Source organism: Danio rerio, chromosome 3, assembly GCF_049306965.1.
Source record: "Danio rerio strain Tuebingen ecotype United States chromosome 3, GRCz12tu, whole genome shotgun sequence".
Lineage (NCBI taxonomy): Eukaryota > Metazoa > Chordata > Actinopteri > Cypriniformes > Danionidae > Danio > Danio rerio.
The window spans coordinates 57,774,890-57,793,996 of NC_133178.1; the positions used below are offsets into that span (position 1 = coordinate 57,774,890).

At 35.0% G+C, this 19,107-nt stretch overlaps 1 protein-coding gene across 3 annotated transcripts in view; it reads right to left on the minus strand.

The window, feature by feature from the left end:
- The window catches only part of dock6 (dedicator of cytokinesis 6), a 111,853-nt gene that overhangs the window by 9,212 nt on the left and 83,534 nt on the right, over positions 1-19,107 (minus strand). For all 3 annotated transcript variants that reach the window (XM_073945072.1, XM_068219443.2, XM_068219442.2), the window contains 15 exons: positions 18,155-18,281; positions 17,977-18,061; positions 16,198-16,294; positions 15,953-16,087; positions 13,880-14,032; positions 13,625-13,783; positions 11,127-11,227; positions 10,036-10,228; positions 7,559-7,702; positions 7,306-7,437; positions 6,133-6,147; positions 5,621-5,746; positions 4,159-4,248; positions 3,024-3,260; positions 2,803-2,946 (listed from right to left, as the gene is read on the minus strand). In XM_073945072.1, coding sequence (XP_073801173.1) covers positions 2,803-2,946; positions 3,024-3,260; positions 4,159-4,248; positions 5,621-5,746; positions 6,133-6,147; positions 7,306-7,437; positions 7,559-7,702; positions 10,036-10,228; positions 11,127-11,227; positions 13,625-13,783; positions 13,880-14,032; positions 15,953-16,087; positions 16,198-16,294; positions 17,977-18,061; positions 18,155-18,281 — 1,938 coding nt within the window. The remainder of the gene's footprint in view (positions 1-2,802; positions 2,947-3,023; positions 3,261-4,158; positions 4,249-5,620; positions 5,747-6,132; positions 6,148-7,305; positions 7,438-7,558; positions 7,703-10,035; positions 10,229-11,126; positions 11,228-13,624; positions 13,784-13,879; positions 14,033-15,952; positions 16,088-16,197; positions 16,295-17,976; positions 18,062-18,154; positions 18,282-19,107) is intronic.

The following is a 19,107-nucleotide window of genomic DNA, read 5'->3' on the forward strand; positions in this document are numbered from 1 at the left end:
TAAAGTTTTTTGTTCTAATTTTAATCGAAAGAAAACATCCAAAACACACTTAATGCACTTTATCAATTTGTGTTTGTGTGCTTCAATTACAATATCTTTCTGCATTTTCTCAAATAAAGTTTTCTGTTTTTCACTAAGCCATAAATCTTCCATTTAGCAGCACTCACATACAACAATATTGACTGTTTTAATTATATCTATATTCTAAAAATGTTTAATGTGATATATGTACATAATTTGTCTGATTATATAAATTTTATTCAACAAAACAGCTTGTTTTTTTTTTTTTAAGCGAAAAGCGCGAGTATGTCTGCGGTCTGGAGGTATTATAAAGTTGATGACGACAACATTGCCATAGCCAACTGAGATATGTAAACTGCCGGGTGCTTTAAGTTGAGCTGCTATTTGCTTTTATATTAGATTTTTTTTATATTTACTGTTGCACTGAAGTCCAAAAGTGAAGAATTGATGTTATTTATTACTTGTTTGTTCAAGCTTCCTCACAGAGGTGCTCTGTTTGTTAATAGAGATGTTGAATGTTAAAATAAAGGGAATTAAATAAATAAATAAGAAACATCCTAGATCTGTTTCTTCACACTTCTTTGTTTTTTAAAATCTTTTATAGAAGTATCGGATCAGGTTACAGTATCAGTAGATACTCAAAATCAAATGACTCAATCTCAGACTCGAGAGCAAAAAAACCTGATTGGGACATCCCTATTTACCGCATTTCAGAAAAACGGCCTCTTCCAGACTATACAGCCTAAAACGCGGACACTGATTCTGCATAATGTGCAGACTTTTATAATAGCCATTATTGGTTATGGCAGCACGGTGGTGCAGTGGGTGGCAAAAGCACCTCACAGCAAGAGGGTCGCTGGTTCGAGCCTCGGCTGGGTCAGTTGGCATTTCTTTGTGTAATTTGCATGTTCTCCCTGTGTTTGCATGGGTTTTCTCCAGGTGCTCCGGTTTCCCCCCAAGTTCCAAAAAGACATGCGCCATAAGTGAATTGGGTAAGCAAAATTTTCCGTAGTGTATTTGTGTGAATGCAAGAGTGTATGGATGTTTCCCAGTGATGGGTTGCAGCTGGAGGGGCATCCAATGCATAAAAACAAACGCTGGATAAGTCAGCGGTTCATTCCGCAATGGCAACCCCAGATTAATAAAGGGACTAAGCCGAAAAGACAACGAATGAATGAATTATTTGTTATTTAAATTGATATTAATTTGTGTAGGCTACTTAATATAGAGGAAAAAGCCCCAATCAGATAGAGAAATGTCTGCAGCCATGTCTTTGTTTTAGTAAAACTTATGCGTTATGAAATTAAAACAAATTAGTGTAAACGGAGCCTTAGTCCATCTATATTGATACAGAGCACCAGCGTTTCCAAACAAAACAACAACAAAAACACATGTTTTAAACCAAAAACATGTAAACACCACCTTAATGTAACCGGTCAGCTGTGAAAGTGTAGTGATAACTGTTATACCCTATTGACCTGTAGTTTCTAGTTTTAACCTGAATGCAGGGTTCCTACGTCTTCACGAACAGCAGATTCAAGGATTTTCAAGAGTGTTAGGCAAGTTACCTGAAAAATGTAGTGAGCTAAGCAATTAGCTACTCTACTTAAAATGTAACTTAACTACGCTAAAAGCTACCCCCTGGGAAATGTAGCAAGCTAAGCTAAACGCTACAAGGCAAAAGCAGCTCAGCTACATCTAAGCTATTTTTAAAATTTGCATTTTTAAATCAAAGCAACTAAAATCCAAGTCAGTCATATCTTAGTGATCAATAAAACTGTCAATGAAACATGAGGCATAATAGTTCAGTTCAGGTATTTACTGTAAATAATATGCTGTACAAAACAGAAACACATTATAGTATAACAGCTAAAACAAAAAAATCCAATAAAACCAGGTGTTACACATTTAAAATACTATAGTAAAGGGAAATATCTTGGAATAAAAATTTATAGTTATTGCATTTTAACATGTACTTCTCGAGGTACGGTCGTGAGGGATCGTGCTTCAGAAATAACTCCTCTCCCTCAGTCATCTTTCCATCAAGCAAGTTTCGGTTGGCGACATCACCAACCAGAGGTGGCAGTAACGCACCACAAACTTTGTTGTTGAACACCGTAAAACAGGAAAAAGAAGAAATCCTCATTCTAGCCATCATATGAATTTACTTTCACACCGGCCTCACAGCTCCCTGAATGTCGGTGCCGTCACCTATTGATCCGCGATCGGTAAATGTAGCTTGTGTGGACGATACTGCGCTACTTGACTAATAAAATAGCTTAGCTACTGAAAAGCTATTTGATTTAGAAAGTAGCGACGCTACCGCCAAGCTACTGCGTCACTACTTGTAGCGACGCTACTGCCCAACACTGATTTTCAAGGACTTTTTATAGTCCAATTAGTTTTAAATAAAGCACCTTTGTGATACCTACCCCTGCATATGTAGCACCTTGAAAGCCGATACTGTACTTAACATTTCTTTTATTATTTACATTAATGTCAGTAAATTACTTTTTTTTTTTTTTAAGTAATGCATTATAATCAAATGTGGTTTCTGAAATATTGATAAAAATGTGCATTATATGTCAGTGTTTTTGTACAAGATTTAAATGTAAGATTTGGAATTTCACTTTCAGGAAATTTTACATACGTTTTAAAACAAATTTTAAATTTGTTAAGAATTTTTCTGTTTTTTTTCATTCTGTTGAGTTTGTTTTTAAGTACTATCCATGCCTTGATTGCATATGTCTGAAAGTGCTTTTAAGATCTTCAAGATGTTACCTGATTCACAGTGGTGCCGACACAACCCTGCAGCACCATCTGAAGCATCTTTGGGTCTGCAGGGTCCTGATGGGTGGCGAAGGCCAGTTCTTGAGTTTTCTTCTGCATGTCCTCGATGGCCACCTCCATTGGCATCAGGATAATCTGGAGTGAAAATACAATCATAAAGATCATATAGATCAGCAACTGATGGCTATCTGACTGAGAAAAGAGTCCCGCACCTCCTCTTTGTGGATGACGTTGATGCGGGTCTTGATGTAGGGAAAAGCATGTGAAGTGGTGAGGATGGTTTTGCGCTTGTACTGCTCATGAAGGTCTCCGTGAGCCCGGCCATCCAGCGTGAATGGCGTGCAGTACATGAAGGTGCGTAGGTTGTAGTTCTTGTCAAAGTATGTGATGCGCTCCTTCAGCTCGTAGGTGTCGAAGAAAGGCTCCACGTAAGTGATCTGAAGATAGGCCTGGTCCGACACAAACATTTACAGCATTGTTCAACATGGAGACCACATGTGCAAAACTCTGCCTGCTAGAACAGTTTCAGTATTCTGAAATCATTATGTAGCATTGGTTTGTTGACTAAAACTGGACTAATTAATTGTGAACATATTTGAAACAAAGCTAAAATAAATGTAGATGAAGAACATTTCCTACTGGATGAGAACAGTCTAATATAAAAGAATACTGGAAATACTAGAAAGTTAAAGTCAAACGAAAACATATACCAAATATATAATAATAATAATAATAAAAATAATAATAAAAATAAATTATATTTGGTTATAAAAATCTTTAAGTCAAATGTTTGAGGTAAATCTCCTCATGTGTTCTAGTAAATAGAAAAAAAAAATTCAACTTGCATATGCTGCTAAAATTTAATCACAGAAACTAGAATACAGCTTTTGATTTTAGTCTTTGTTGAAAAACACTTATATAAAGAAATATAAAAAATAATGTAAAATGCCTTTACTGTCAATTTTGATCAATTTAATGGGTCATTTCTAAATATAAGTACTTGTAACTGTTGTGCATTATACTGTACTACATTATACTATACTAAAATATAATAGCATTTCACTCATGATTACTTTAGTCAATTAAGACTCTAATGTTTGCAATTACAAATAAGGTCTTTATAAAATTAATGAAAGTTAACTTCAATGTACTCTATATTGAGCACTGTATAATATAAAATATATAAAGTCTTTAATACAGCAGTATAATAAACAATTGATAAACAAAATTATAGTGTAATAAATCTATTTTAAGCTAGATCATTATAAAGAATACTAAAGAAACACTGAAATAAACATAAAAGTGACTTTCTGATAAAAGTCTTCTGTCCAGCACAACTGTTCATACCTTATTGGGGTCCAGTTTGTTCTTGTCAACAGGGTTGGAGTCTTTGATAATCGCCACCACTTCATCACCAAATCTTTCAGAGTAAAACTCCTACCAAGAGAACCAGCATACACTTACAAACGATTATATTTATAGCATAATTTAAGATGCAAAGAGTCATTAAGTAAACTAATTGGTGGACCAAAGAGAAAATATACACATACACACACACACGCACACACACGCACGCACGCACACACACAAACACACACACACACACACACACACACACACAGACAGACACATATATGTATATACACACACATAATTTCTTAGAATTCAAAATAAAAAGTAAACAGGATTTCTTTAAAAACAGAACAGGCTTTCAGTTGTAAACATTTTAAACAACTGAAAAAATTAATAAAATAAAAATTCCCTGCACAGAAAAATAACATTTAAAACTGCTTCCAAATTATCCAATAAATTAAGCAGATAAAAATCTGAATGCAATAATTATTACATTTACATATTATTTATATTTATTATAATCATAATTATCAAAAGTACATTCATTGTAATTATCAATCAGCCAAATACTAGTATTGAAAAAAAAGAAGTCACAAACAATACCACTTCTTGTGCTTGAATGTTTTTTATACTCTCATGATCATCAATAAAATGTAGGTCATAAGTATTTTTTTATTATTATAGACCATTTCAATATTGTCATGGCACTGGTCTTTGAACATTTTCTGCTTGTTATCAAACTATTATATACTATATAACTGTAACAAAAGACAACTCCAAGACAACTTAAAGTTAAAACAGCTATCATAACATTATCAATATATGGCTCTTTTTGGATTCTCGGAAGCTAAAGAAATTAATAATGTAAAACAGGAAAAACCTTGGGACCGTTCTTTATGTTTACAACCCTCAAAATAACCGAAATCAACACAATTCTTGAGTTTTTTTGTGACAACTTCATTGTTCTATATTTAATCCACTTACATTTGTAAAAACAATTAAGTTAACTTAATGGATTTGTGTTGGGACAACATGAAGGAATTGTGTAAGAGCCAGCTTTTTTACAGAGTGGTTAATGCATTTACTAACATGAACAATATAGTTATTACAGTGTTTATTAATGCTAACATTAGTTAATGGTAATAAAGTTGTTCATTGTTAGTTTATGTTGACCTACAGTGGATTAAATAATGTAATGTAAAACAAGAATAAATCTTTAATAATTTTAATACAGGTTGAACTATGATTAACAAATGCTCTACAAGCATAGTTCATACTTACTTTATGTTAACACATACATAAACTAATGTAAACTAAGGAAACCTTATTGTACATTGTGACCAATCATTCATTCTTTTTTATTAGTGACAACAACAGTAAAAAAATATATATGTATATTACCAAAACAGCAAGGCTCATTAAATTCCCCCTTAAGTAAAAAAAAAAAAAAAAGTACCTCAAGTCTATGTGAGATTTCGGCCAGTTTAGTAATAGATGGCTCTTTATAGACGAACTCCTGCTCATCCAGATCTCCAAAGCGGCACCCATAGAAGCCCACACGAAAGTAGGTGCCAAACATCCTCTACAGCCTGAGCATTGAGGTCACATGTAAAGAAAAGAGTCACACAAAAGGCTAAATAACAGTGCTTTGGCCTATTTCACACACAACAAGCCCCAGGACACAACACTGATGCCATGGAGGGTTATGATGATGCCTTTCTGACTTCTGCCATTGTTGTGAAATGACCCTACATAAGTGTGTCAGAGATGGTCTGAAATTTGTGTTGGGCAACTGAGTTCATGTTCACTCACCAGAAAAACAGTCGGACCGCACAGGAGGAGTCAGATGAAGAAATAAAAGGAGATAAAGAGCAGACACGGTTAGTTTCAGAGGAGGAGAAAATTCCTTTGGACATAAACTGCAACATGTGGTAGAGAAATAAATACAGTGTGATTGAACAGCCTTACCTCCCATCCTGAGCTCTGCAAGCATGTGTGTGTGTGTGTACACACGGCAGGAGACACATCAGCACCGACAAGACACAGAGACAAGACATCCATCACACATCTGAACCACACACACTGCAATAACACAGAGCCTCAAGGCAGAGGTCAGCTGTTGATGTCTGTGCACCACAGACCTCAGGACGGCCTGTTTCCACTTCATTTACAGCTCTCATTATGCAGAACCACAGTCAAGTACAAGATATCAATTGCTATCATAAGGCTGCAGTACTTTTAAAACCATATACATTATAAATTAACCAATAATGACAACAAATACCTCACATTTCATTTAACACATTGTATTTTCGGGAAAATAAGTCACATTAGCTATGCTTCCATCCACCATTTTTGATAGTCGCATAACAAACATATGCGCATAACCGAGTAGGATAAACTTTTTATTTAATAAGAAAAAATGTGCATAAACTACCTGGGGTTCAAGCCCCGGCTGGGTCAGTTGGCATTTCTGTGTAAAGTTTGCATGTTCTCCCTGTGTTGGTGTGTGTCCGGGTGCTCTGGTTTACCCCACAGTCCAAAGACATGCGGTACAGGTAAACTGAAAAAGCTAAATTGGCCTTAGTGTATGTGTATGAATGCAAGAGTGTATGGGTGTTTCCCAGTGTTGGGTTGCAGCTGGAAAGGCATCCGCTGTATAAAACATTTGCTGGATAAGCTGGTGGTTCATTCCGCAGTGGCGACCCCTGATTAATAAAGGGACTAAGCCGACAAGAAAATGAATGAAGGAATGAAAGTCACAATTTGACCAACGTCATTAACACTGGCTCACTTCTGTGATTTTGTACAGAGCATTCCAGTGTTTGTAGATTTTAGCTGCAATATCTACAACTTATGGGTTACACCAGTATTTCTCAACCATGTTCCTCGAGGACCACCAGCTCTGCACATTTACCATGTCTCTTTAACCAAACACACCTGATTCATATCATCAGCTCATTAGCAGAGACTAAATGACCTGTAATGGGTGTGTCAGACAAAGGAGACATCCAACACATGCAGTGCTGGTGGTCCTCCAGGAACGTGGTTGAGAAACACTGGATTATACAACAGCATTATACAGGCTTCAATATTAAAGCCATATTCAGATGTTTAGCACAAACTCATAAGTCAACAAACCTGATTGTACACTTTGTTAAATGCGTCCTGCAGTTTGCCGTGCACCGAGGCCAGCTTCTTAAAGTCTCTGTTGGCCTCATGAATGGGACAGAGGATCTTATAAACCTCGTTTATGGCCTCGTACATTGCAGCCTAGAGGAGAGACAGAAAGAGTTAGCTTTGGTGGTGCAGATAGTGAATAATCTTTTTAAAATGTGTGTCGCTGACTTCGATGCTTGAGGTTTTTCATGAGTGACGTGACGCAAGCTCTCACCATGTTGAAAGAGGCAGCTGCCTGCTCCAGCAGTCCCACGAGGCCAGACTCACTGAAGTACTTTCCTGAACAGATGCCCTCCTCCTCCGGGGAAAGGATGTCATCAGACACCGCAGACTCCTCCAGAACATTCGATGAAATGCTCTGCAAAACACATTCAAAGTGTCTGAGATACCGAAAATTGTGACACTACACACATTTCATAATGATTGAATCAGTTACATGTTTTATGTTAAACAAAAATGGAAGAAAAATACAAAGCAAAATACGAGCTATAAACTTTTTCCTTACATTTGCATTTTCAATTTATTATGCTCCAAACATATATGTAAACCAATATATACAATGTATATAGGGCTGGGCGATAAAATCGGTATGGATATTTATTGACCAAACATCATTGTCAACATCGATAAAAAAAGAGGTAGGAAGGCTAGTTTTATGAAAATGTGGCTGCTGAGCACGCACCTTGGAAGCAATGCGAATAAGCTTAGGGTGTCAGTTTGTCATTTCCAATGGAGTGCACATGTTGTGCAAGCAGTACCGCATGCACATTTTTTCAGGTGCACGCAATTCATGTAAGTGACTTATCTGCTTCAGACTCTGCATTTAATATACACATTTCAGTAATAACAGCAGACTAATTACCTCAGACAAACAAAGGTGAAATTATAGGAGTTTTCCGAACAAAATTTATAAAACAGGAGAGTGACGGGAGATGGGTCTAAAATACGGGAGACTCCTGGGAAAAACGGGAGTGCTGGCACACATGAAAATGAGCTTGGTAGCTAGAAGCAGTGAGGAGATTGTAAATAAAAAAGGATGTAAGGATGTTGCAAGAGTGGCTTTTTGGTTTCTTTTCTTGTGCATTCCATCCACCAGCACCCCATCTGAAAGAGTTTTTAGCATAGGAGATAATGTAGTCTTCCACTTCACAATGTGTAATGTTACAATATGCATTTGAATAATGATGGCTGGTTTCTTTACTTGAAAGCTCAGATTTAATTATCATAATTTGTGTTGTTAACAGAGTTTGCAGTTTACTGTATCATTATTATTCACACATTACAGTTTGCTTTGATTGCGCAGCATTTACACTTTACCATTGCACACACTTTGTAACATTTTATTTATCAAGTTTAAAATTCTCTTTAACTCTAATGTTTATTTTATTATAAAGAGATCAGAAATTTTGTTTATATATATTTTTTGTTTTTGACTTTAAAACTATTTTCATTAGTAATGTTGGTAAAATAAAATAGCTGTTAAATTAAAAAAACCTAATATTCTAAATGGATTTTTAAAAATTATCAATAATTATCGAAACTGAATGATATGAAACATGATATTGTGATATTGATATTGCAATATTACTCAGCCCTAAATGTATAGTAACACTTTATTTTGGGCATCAGTTCTCATTATCTACTATAGCTTCAGTCTCAAATTTATAATGTGTTGCTTATTAATAGTAAATAAGGTATTTAAGTAACATAGGAAGATTTAAGGTCTGTAAGTTTAGGTATGAGATTCGACGCACGCATGCACGCACACAATTAAACAAAATCTGATAAATGCTTAAATGACTGATAATCAGGTATTATGAGAAATTAAGGACTAGTTTTTTATTTAGTTATTAAAGAATTTAGTCAAAGTAGCTAAAAATAATAAATTAGAAATGCTCAAGAATACAGACATCTTGATCTACTATATAAAAACGTATGTATTTAAGAGAATTAGAATTAATTAATGTTCTGAATTATTATTCAGTATTAAGAGTATTAAACTGAATGATGTGCTTTCTATTTATGACTGAGAATAGCTATTCTGAAACAGCATAATATAGACATCAAACATTTTTGGATGTTTTTTTTTTATTATTATTATAAAAGGCATAATCACCAAACTAGGGTGCCACAGTGGCTCAGTGGTTAGCACTGTTGCCTCACAGCAAAAACGTCACTAGTTCGAGCCCCAGCTGGGTCAGTTGGCATTTCTGTGTGGAGTTTGCATGCTTTCCCATGTGTACAGGGGTTTACTCCGGGTGCTCCGGTTTACCCCACAGTCCAAAGACATGCGGTACAGGTGAACTAAATTAACAAAATTAGCTGTAGTGTATGTGTGTGACCGAGTGTGTTATGATGTTTCCCAGTACTGGGTTGCAGTTGGAAGTTCACTGTGTAAAACTTATGCTGGATAAGTTGGTGGTTTATTCCGCTGTGAGGCACGAAGCCAAAGGAAAATAAATGAATAACCACAAAACTATATGTATAAATGCCATTCTGAATAATATGATATCAGTATAGGCTGATACATACTGTATAGTGTTATGCGTGTTTCATTACAATTTTCTTCTTACATAACTCTCACAAATTACTTTATGATTTTATCAACATGGGTGATATGCTAATTTATACATGCTATTTTTATTTTTATTTTTATTTTTTTTATTATACACACGAACACACATAACATACCTGGAAGGAGACACAGCCGATAGGGAGGTAGCGGCAGTCTTCAAGCATGTTGAGGTACTCGGCCACCAGGGCGGCGCTGTGCACAAGACAGTGAGCTGCCTCTGCATGATTGCCTTTTTCTGAGTGCTTCCCTGCCATGTTCTGCAACCAAGTCAGTCTCAGGTCTGGAGAGTTCTGATAGCCTTTAGCAATCCTACAAAGACAAAAGAGCCACTAGCACTCACAGATCATGAGACACACCTGATGTACAGTTGAAGTCAGAATTATTCGACCCCCTGTTTATTTTTTCCCTCAATTTCTGTTTAACGGAGAGAAGATTTTGTCAACACATTTCTTAACATAATAGTATTAATAACTCATTTCTAATAACTGGTTTATCTTTGTCATGATGACAATAAATAATATTTGACTGGATATTTTTCAACACACTTCTATAAGTGGTTAGGCTAATTAGGTTAACTAGGCAGGTTAGGGTAATTAGGCAAGTCATTATATAACAATGGCTTGTTCTGTAGACTATAGAAAAATATATAGCTTAAATGGGGCTAATAATTTTGACCTTAAAATGGTTTCTAAAAAATAAAAACTGCTTTTATTCTAGCCAAATTAAAACAAATAAGACTTTCTCTAGACGAAAAAATATTATCAGGCATACTGTGAAAATTTCCTTGCTCTGCTAAACATCATTTGAGAAATATTTAATAAAAGAAAAAAAAAAAAAAATCAAAGGGGGGCGAATAATTCTGACTTCAACTGTATTGCCCCATTCACACAGGGCTTCAGCAATAACTCTTGAAAGAAGGCATGTCTGAAGTTTATCATCATAGCAGCGTCATCCTATGAAATTAGTCCGCAATAGGCCACTGTCTGAACTGGTGTATTTGCATACAGCAATCTGATTGGCTGGCGCTTGAAAAGTTGAGCAAGTGCCAACTTTTGCAGCGAGCAACGCCTCTGAAGCGGCGCCGGATCCACAATGCAGTTCGGCAACGCCTGACGTCACCCATTCAAAGTGAATCAGAAGCGTTGAAGCTGATGCCCCATGTGAATGGGGCGTATGTGTGAGTGAAAAAGAGAGAGAGGGTACTGACCTGTACATGAGGTCTATGAGCATCTCTGGGTCCTGTTGGTGCTCCTTCATTTTCACAGTGTCAGTGAGGATCATGTGGAGATTGAAGACCAGATCCTGGACCTAAAAAGTTGACAGAAAAAAAGCTAATTACATGCATATTAGTACAGAAGCACAGTTCCTTCACCAAATGTATTGCTTTAAATGGGTCATGACCATCCTTTTTATTATTTTGTTTCTTTCTCTCAGGTCCACTTATAGTGTTATGAAAGTTTTAAAATCACAAAACAATGTACAATTACTTTTCTGTCCTGTTTAGACTCTGTCATCAGAACACACAGTTTGAAAAGGTGAGGCAGATTAAAGATTCTGAAGTAAATGCCAATTGATATGATTTGATAAAGTTTTTATATAAACACTTTGCCTAATATTTGTGACAAAAGGAAGGATACTCAAAAATAGTGTTTCCACAACTTGGCACTGTACAGCATTTACATCAGGGTCTCTCAATGTCTGGACAATGGTCTGAATTCAATACAGACCTGCTTCCATTTCATATTTCAAGAGCTCTAATTAAAGAATTAATATTGTGATCTGATATTGTAATATAACACTTTGGAAAGCATGCAAATTACAAATAAACTTGTAATTTTTTTTTGTAATTTTTATGCCTTTTGGTTCAAAATAAAAAAAAATATTTCTGTGTGACTGTTGTCAACAGATCCAGTCAGCTTATGACGTTTGCCGTAATCGTGCCACACTCTTTGACACATTTGAATGTGTGAGAATGTCAGTGTGTTTCCAAAACATTAGCCGATGAAGAAAATTCGAGTTTTCAAAGAGGATTGGACCGAGACGTATGGATTAATTTTGCTCCAATCAATACAAAATTGTTTTGCTTCATTAATATTAAGATTTTGGAGATTGAGGAGTTAAGTGGACAGTGCAAATGTTAAATGTCACTTTGAAACTAAAGTTTAGGGAGCTGGTATCAAACACAGTGTCATTTCTCACATTACACTGCTCTGTATTTTGCACCATGTTACTTTTGACCTACCTCTTGTTGCTTTTTCATAACAATTTGCTGACATTTAGACCCCGTTTACACTAATGGGTTTTAGTTTTAAAACGATTTAAGAATCAAAACGATCCGCGTCCACACTAGTGATTCACACAGCGTTTCTGAACAGCTCTCCGTCTACTTTAAAACAGAAAAAAACGCACATCACGTGACCACACACACACTCTAGCATGCGCTGCAGCGTGCTTTGAGCACATACCCATATGAGAGCTGTGCACATCGGACTGCTCATCAAGCATCTCCCGCTGGATCTAATCTCACTAAATTTGTTAACATGATATTTCATTCATCTTGTTGTCTATATCTAACAACAAATTCCCCGACTTTGGTCTTTTGAATCTATTAAGCTACTTGGTCTAAGGTAACGTGTTTTGGATGAGTGCAAGTATGAGTTAGGTTAATATCTTAATTAATGTCACCGCGGACACCGATTCTGCACAATTGACTGATTGCTTGCCTTCATTTTTCTCTATTGTATAAACTTATTGTACGTTATACTTTTAAAATGGCCATTATTGCTTAATAAAACTGATGTTCAGTGAAAGAGAGGGTATGTCTCGTATTTTCGATGAAAATGAAAGGAGGCAGGAATGTTATAGGCTCTGTTTTGTTATAAATATCCACACAGTGAAGATGATGCTCATATATGCAGCACGAGGCTTCAACATTTCTGCTGTCTGTTCAGTTGCTAATATCAAAATAAAAATTGGCAGTTCCTCACATCATGTTTTCATTTTATTGTTAAGACAGTGAAACAGCATAGCCAGTGTGATGTGAATGACTTTATAAAGTACATTCGGGATACAAAGTACATTCAGATGTCTCCATTTTCCCCCATCCATACTGAGACGGGAGCAGTATCGTTTTGAAAGAAAATGGCCTCTCCAGCGTTTCCAAAACGCTCTGTTTTCAGGGCTCAAAAACTCAGGTGTAGTGTGGACGGATGGCGTAACCGTAGCAAAACTTTAACTTTTTAAAACAAAAACGCATTAGTGTAAACAGGGCCTTAAACTATCTCTTGTCATTTTGACACTTTTGCTCTTTAGTTATTGATTTATTTCCATACAAAATGCATTTTAATGTATGTGCATGTTTATTAACATCAAAAAGTTGTTACAATTTTTGACTTTTTTTTAGACTTTGAGAATATCTGATTTAGAGAATCTTTTGTGGAATCCTGCTTTTTGCCTCTCAAAACTGACCTACTTCATGCATTAAATGGTGGGTGGAGCTAATCAGGCAGTGATGTAAATGTGGGCGGTGATCTTCAGCAGAGGTGGAATTCAGCAACACTTTCACATATTAAGTGGCTCATTCCACAAACAGTTGTTTTGGCAGACTGGCAATTTAAGAATATTTGATTTATGAGTTCATGACCGCTTTAAACATTTAGTAGTGCTGGCTGTTGTGATCCCTTGTGGGTTTTGAAACTGTGTTACCTGCTCAGGGAAGGGGGAATCTCTGAGCTCTAGGTCATCCTCTGCATACGTAAGAATTGTTTTCAAGGAGCGTCGCAAATGTTCTTCATTAAACGTTTGAGAGGTTCCCACGAGTGAAGACAGAGACATGGTGACCTGCATCTTTACACGGGCAAAGTTCTACAGAATGGGAGGGAAAAAACACAGCAATTCACTTGTCACATTTAACCTTTTTCTATAAGCCAAGTTAATCATCTGGGCTTTTTTGTGACTTACGTTTCCGATCTCGAAGTTCTGTCTCATGAGAAGGTAGAGCGAGGCGCTGGCATGGCTGCGGACAGAGCTCACGCTGCTGCTGCAGTGACGCAGTAACCGCAAACACAGATCTGCACAGAGCTCAGTGTCCTCTTCAAACAACATCTCTGGAAACTACACAAGCCAAAAGAAGCCAGAGTTGACCTGAACACTGAAAAAAAGCCTTCAAGCTTTACAATTAAAAAATAATTGACAGAGACACACAGATGGTGTGTTTCACTACATTTTTGCACCACTGGACAAAATGTGAATCTTGCAAGTTTCACATTTGAAATCTTGTTTTGACATTGCTAAGTAGTTTGTATACAAGTGTAAATTTAAATAAAAAAATCCTGAAAACATATGCATCACAGTTTCATTCTGTCATTCAACGTTTCACCAAGTTAAATTTAAAACTTTAAGACCATTATAAATTTCATTTTAGACTCATACAGGGCTAAAAGTATTTTTAATGGGAAAAATTGAAAAAAAAAATGTATATATCAAAAAAAAAAAAAAAAACCATATATATATATATATATATATATATATATATATATATATATATATATAAATTTATTTAATATAAATAAAATGTAATATATATTACAATAATATACAATAATACTAATTATTAAATAATAAATTGTTACATAATTTGAATATTTGTCAGCAACATATTTGAAATAATGTCTCAAAACAAGCAAGCTCTAGTTGAATACTGTACATACACTTGTTTTAAACATAACCTTTCATTCAAATAAAACAAAAAAAAAAAAATGTTTTCAAAAATGTAAAAACTATAATAAACTAAATATATGCACAAAAATCTGTCAAGGGTCATGTCCTCAGCAGTAAAAACATGGAGAACTATTAAACAAATGTTATTGTAAGAAAAATAACATAAAAATATGCTAAATAGAGGTAAAAATAACATTTTTAAATAAAAAGTTACACTCTATTGAGGTAGAATTTTAGTGATGACGACCAAATTGAATAGCTATACATGAACAAAGGAAAATTAAGACCCGTTTAAAATAATTTAAGACCTACAACACAATATTTCAGCAAATTTAAGACTTATTAAGGTCTAAAATTTAGTTTTTGAGATTTAAGACATTTTAAAAGCCTGTGGACACTCTGGTTATTAATTAGAAATGTTTCTTTAGCAGAAAATTATTATATTAGAATGAATAAAAAAATAATGAAGCTGATAATTTAGATTTGCATCACAGGGATAAATAAGATTTTTAAATATATTTAAACAGAGAGCAGTTGTTATTAACTGTAATGCTTTTTTTTTTTTTTTTTTTTTACAATAATACTGTATTTAAAGTATTTTTAATCAATTAAATGCAACCTCTGTGAACAAATGGAACCTTAATACAGATATTTCCACAGAAATATTAAAAATATATAAAAGTTAAATTTAAAACGTATTTAAACAGAATTTTTTTTAAAAATTGTTTTTATATTTTAAAATATTTATAGTATTTCCGAACAAATGTATGCTAGCTTAGCCTAAATGACTTCCCTCAAAAACTTTTGAATGGTAATTTCACAATTAATAAAAATACTTAATAGTTTTCGGCGCTAATGATGTAGTGGAAAGTGTGTAGACACATGCACTCCAGTGCTCATGGTGACCAGAGTTTGATTCCCGCCTCGTGGTCCTAAGCAGATTCTACTGCTCCCAATGCTTTCCTGTCAATACTTTCTATAGTCCTATCCATTTTCATCCATCCATGAAAATCCCCCAAAAATATTGAAACATCAATAAATAAATAAAATACATGATATTAAGTAAGATCATCTAAGAACATCTAAACAAACAATTACTTTCATTTTTTTCAAATTCAATATTTCTTTTTGAGACAATATATAAAAATTATGCAAAAGACTTATTAAATTATTCAATCATTTAATAGATAACTATTTCGTCTGATTATTCTGGTGCAGAATGGGTGAAAATTTCAACATTGAAATATTGAGTATAAGAATACAGAATGCATCAATATTTAATCTCCGGAAGCAGCACTAACAACAGACACAAACCTTGTAGACTAAAGCTCTCTGTGTACTGAAGCAGTGCTGCAGGAAGAGGGCGCTCTGGTTTCCTGCCATACTGTGAAGGAGGACCCTCAACACTCCACCCAGAACACTCTCCTTCAGCTCGGACATCACCACCGTCTGATAAATACGCACACACACACACACCCACACATACACATTAACTACATGATGATGACGTCATACTATTGGAGTAAACACATCCAAATAGTTGCTTCAAAGGTTTTTACTTTGACAATGATCTCCAGTGTGTCGAGGGCTATGAGAGCCGCTTCAGTCGCCAAGTTTCCATCCACCACCGACTCCTGCTCCACCTCTGCCTTCGTTCTGCACAGAGAGAGTGTTTACAGTAAGCTATTCATAGTGGCCATTGGGCAAACACACACACACACACACACACAAACGTACACGTTGAGACACACATGCAGAGGCACCCACACAGAGACACAGATACAAAAACAAGCATAGATAAACACACCCAAACAAACATGCATGCATTGACATGCATATACACACAGCGACACACACTAAAAAAACGGGACACAAAAAAAAACAGACACAAACAAAAACACACATATATACACATACACAGTGACAATAAGACAAGCAAAGAGAAACACAAAAATGCACTAACACACTGAGAAAAACTCACGCAAAGATAAACACACCCAGACAGACACACATGTATGCATTCACACGCACACATACTCGCATGTACACACACACACACACACACAGACACACACAGACACACACAGACACACACAGACACACACACACACACACACACACACACACACACACACACACACACACACACACACACACACACACACACACACAAAAAATGGGACACAAAAAACAGACAAAAAAAAGACACACTCACACACAGAGAGACAAACAAAGAAATAACAAACACATACACAAACATATACAAACTTATACATGCACAGACAAACATACATACCCAAACATATTTACACACGCACATAGCCACACACACACAGGCACACAAGAAAAATGAGACCCACACAAACACACACATACTGAGACATACACACAAACACAGATACAAAAAAGCCATATACAAAGAAAAAGAAACAGAGACAGAGACAAAGAATAAATGAATGAAATAAAATTTACTAAATAAAGATGAATAAATAAATAAAAATTTTAATAAAATAAATAAAAATAAAATATGTATAACTAAATATTTATTTAAAAATAAAATAAAAGGATCATTTTAAACAAACTGATTATTTTAGTTTTTATTCTAAAATGTTGATCATTAAATGTACAGTTTATTCCTATTTATTATTTTTATTGATACATGTATAATATGATATATTGAATATATATTTATATATTTTTTTAATTACATGTATATATACAGTTGAAGTCAGAATTATTAGCCCCCCTGAATTTTTAGCCCCCCTGTTAATTTTTCCCCCAATTACTGTGTAACGAAGAAATTTTTTTCCAACACATTTTGAAACATAATAGTTTTATTAACTCATTTTTAATAACTGATTTATTTCATCTTTGCCATGACAGCACATGATATTTGACTAGATATTTTTCAAGACACTTCTATACAGCTAAAAGTGACATTGACACAAGTTATTGCATTATAAAACTGCTTTTATTCTAGCTGAAATAAAACAAATAAGACTTTTAATATAGACTAATATATATTATATATTTATATATTCTTTTGTAATTTTATATATATATATATATATATATATATATATATATATATATATATATATATATATATATTCTTTTGTAATTTAAACTCTACAGATGCTTTGGCAATACATTTGTAAGAGTTGTCATACCAATAAACAATTATTTAATTGAATTGAGAGAGAAAGACACACACACGCACAGTACGTGCACCCTGTGAATATGCGTCTAAGCAGGAACAGCAGCTTCTACGCGTCCAGTGAAAGTGTCAACAATATAAAGACACCCAGAAATCAAGAGACACGGAGGAAAAGACATACTTGTCCACTCTGTCTGCATTCTGCCTCCAGTGAGTGACGTTCTTCCTCCAGCGCACATTTTCCTGTCCTCCATATGGACTGCGCTCTGGGGTACAGTGGTGAATGGTGAGTTTAGTTTGTTTTGTCGTGCCTTTTCACGTTTTTCTTGCATATAAAGCAAGAAAGTGTGTGTTTGTACCTCTGCAGCGGCGGACCATCTCTTGTCTTGCTCCAATAGTGCCCAGTATGGCCTCCTCAAGACGGGCCTTCATGTCCTGAGACTTCTTAAAGGTCAGGCTGTTGATTCTCTCCAGAGCTTTCTTTCCCTGACAGGAGGCACAATAAATCAAGATGTGTGAACTTTGGGAAACACACACATCTGAGCTATACAAATAAAAACCTCTTAATGAAAGGGTAACATAAGATACATTACACAAAAATAGTTTCAAGAAACTTGAATGATTTCATTTATTTTCAGTTTATTTTCCCCTTGTGGTTCACATTTACAGGGTTTCTGCAGGTTTCAGTCAGACTTAATACCTTTTCAAGATCCTTATGGATAAAATTACAGACTTAAGCTGAGATCACACCGCACTTTTCTCCCTATAGACTTCCATTCATATGCATTAGACCGAAAACGCAAGATTGTGCACTAAGTTTTGCATTTCGCTGCATTAGAAAGTTCATGCTTGGTAAACTTTGACCTGCAAAAGCACATCACATGATTGCGTGAGACCAATCGAAGATCAAAACATACTCTGTACAGAAATTTCAAACATGGACCGACGCTTACTTTTTTTTTAATGTCTAATCATCTTGTTTAATCCCGCCTCTTTTCACAGTGCTGTACAACAGAATTTCGCATGCACAAACTCTAGTGTGACCGCAGCATTATACAGGGTTAAACACTAAGCATTTTTTATAACAGCTAGTAGAAAAGATTTTAATTGTTTCCTTCCAAAATAAATCTAATTTTGTTATTTCATAGCCACATATTTTAAATAATGTGTCACAACAAGCAAACTCTGGTTGTACACATGCTTCAACATTTTGTTATAAAAAAAATTATGATACTACCTACAAGCCAATATTTCAGTGAATTTAGGACTTTTTAAGGCCTAAAATTGAGGTTTTGAAATGTAAAATATTTTA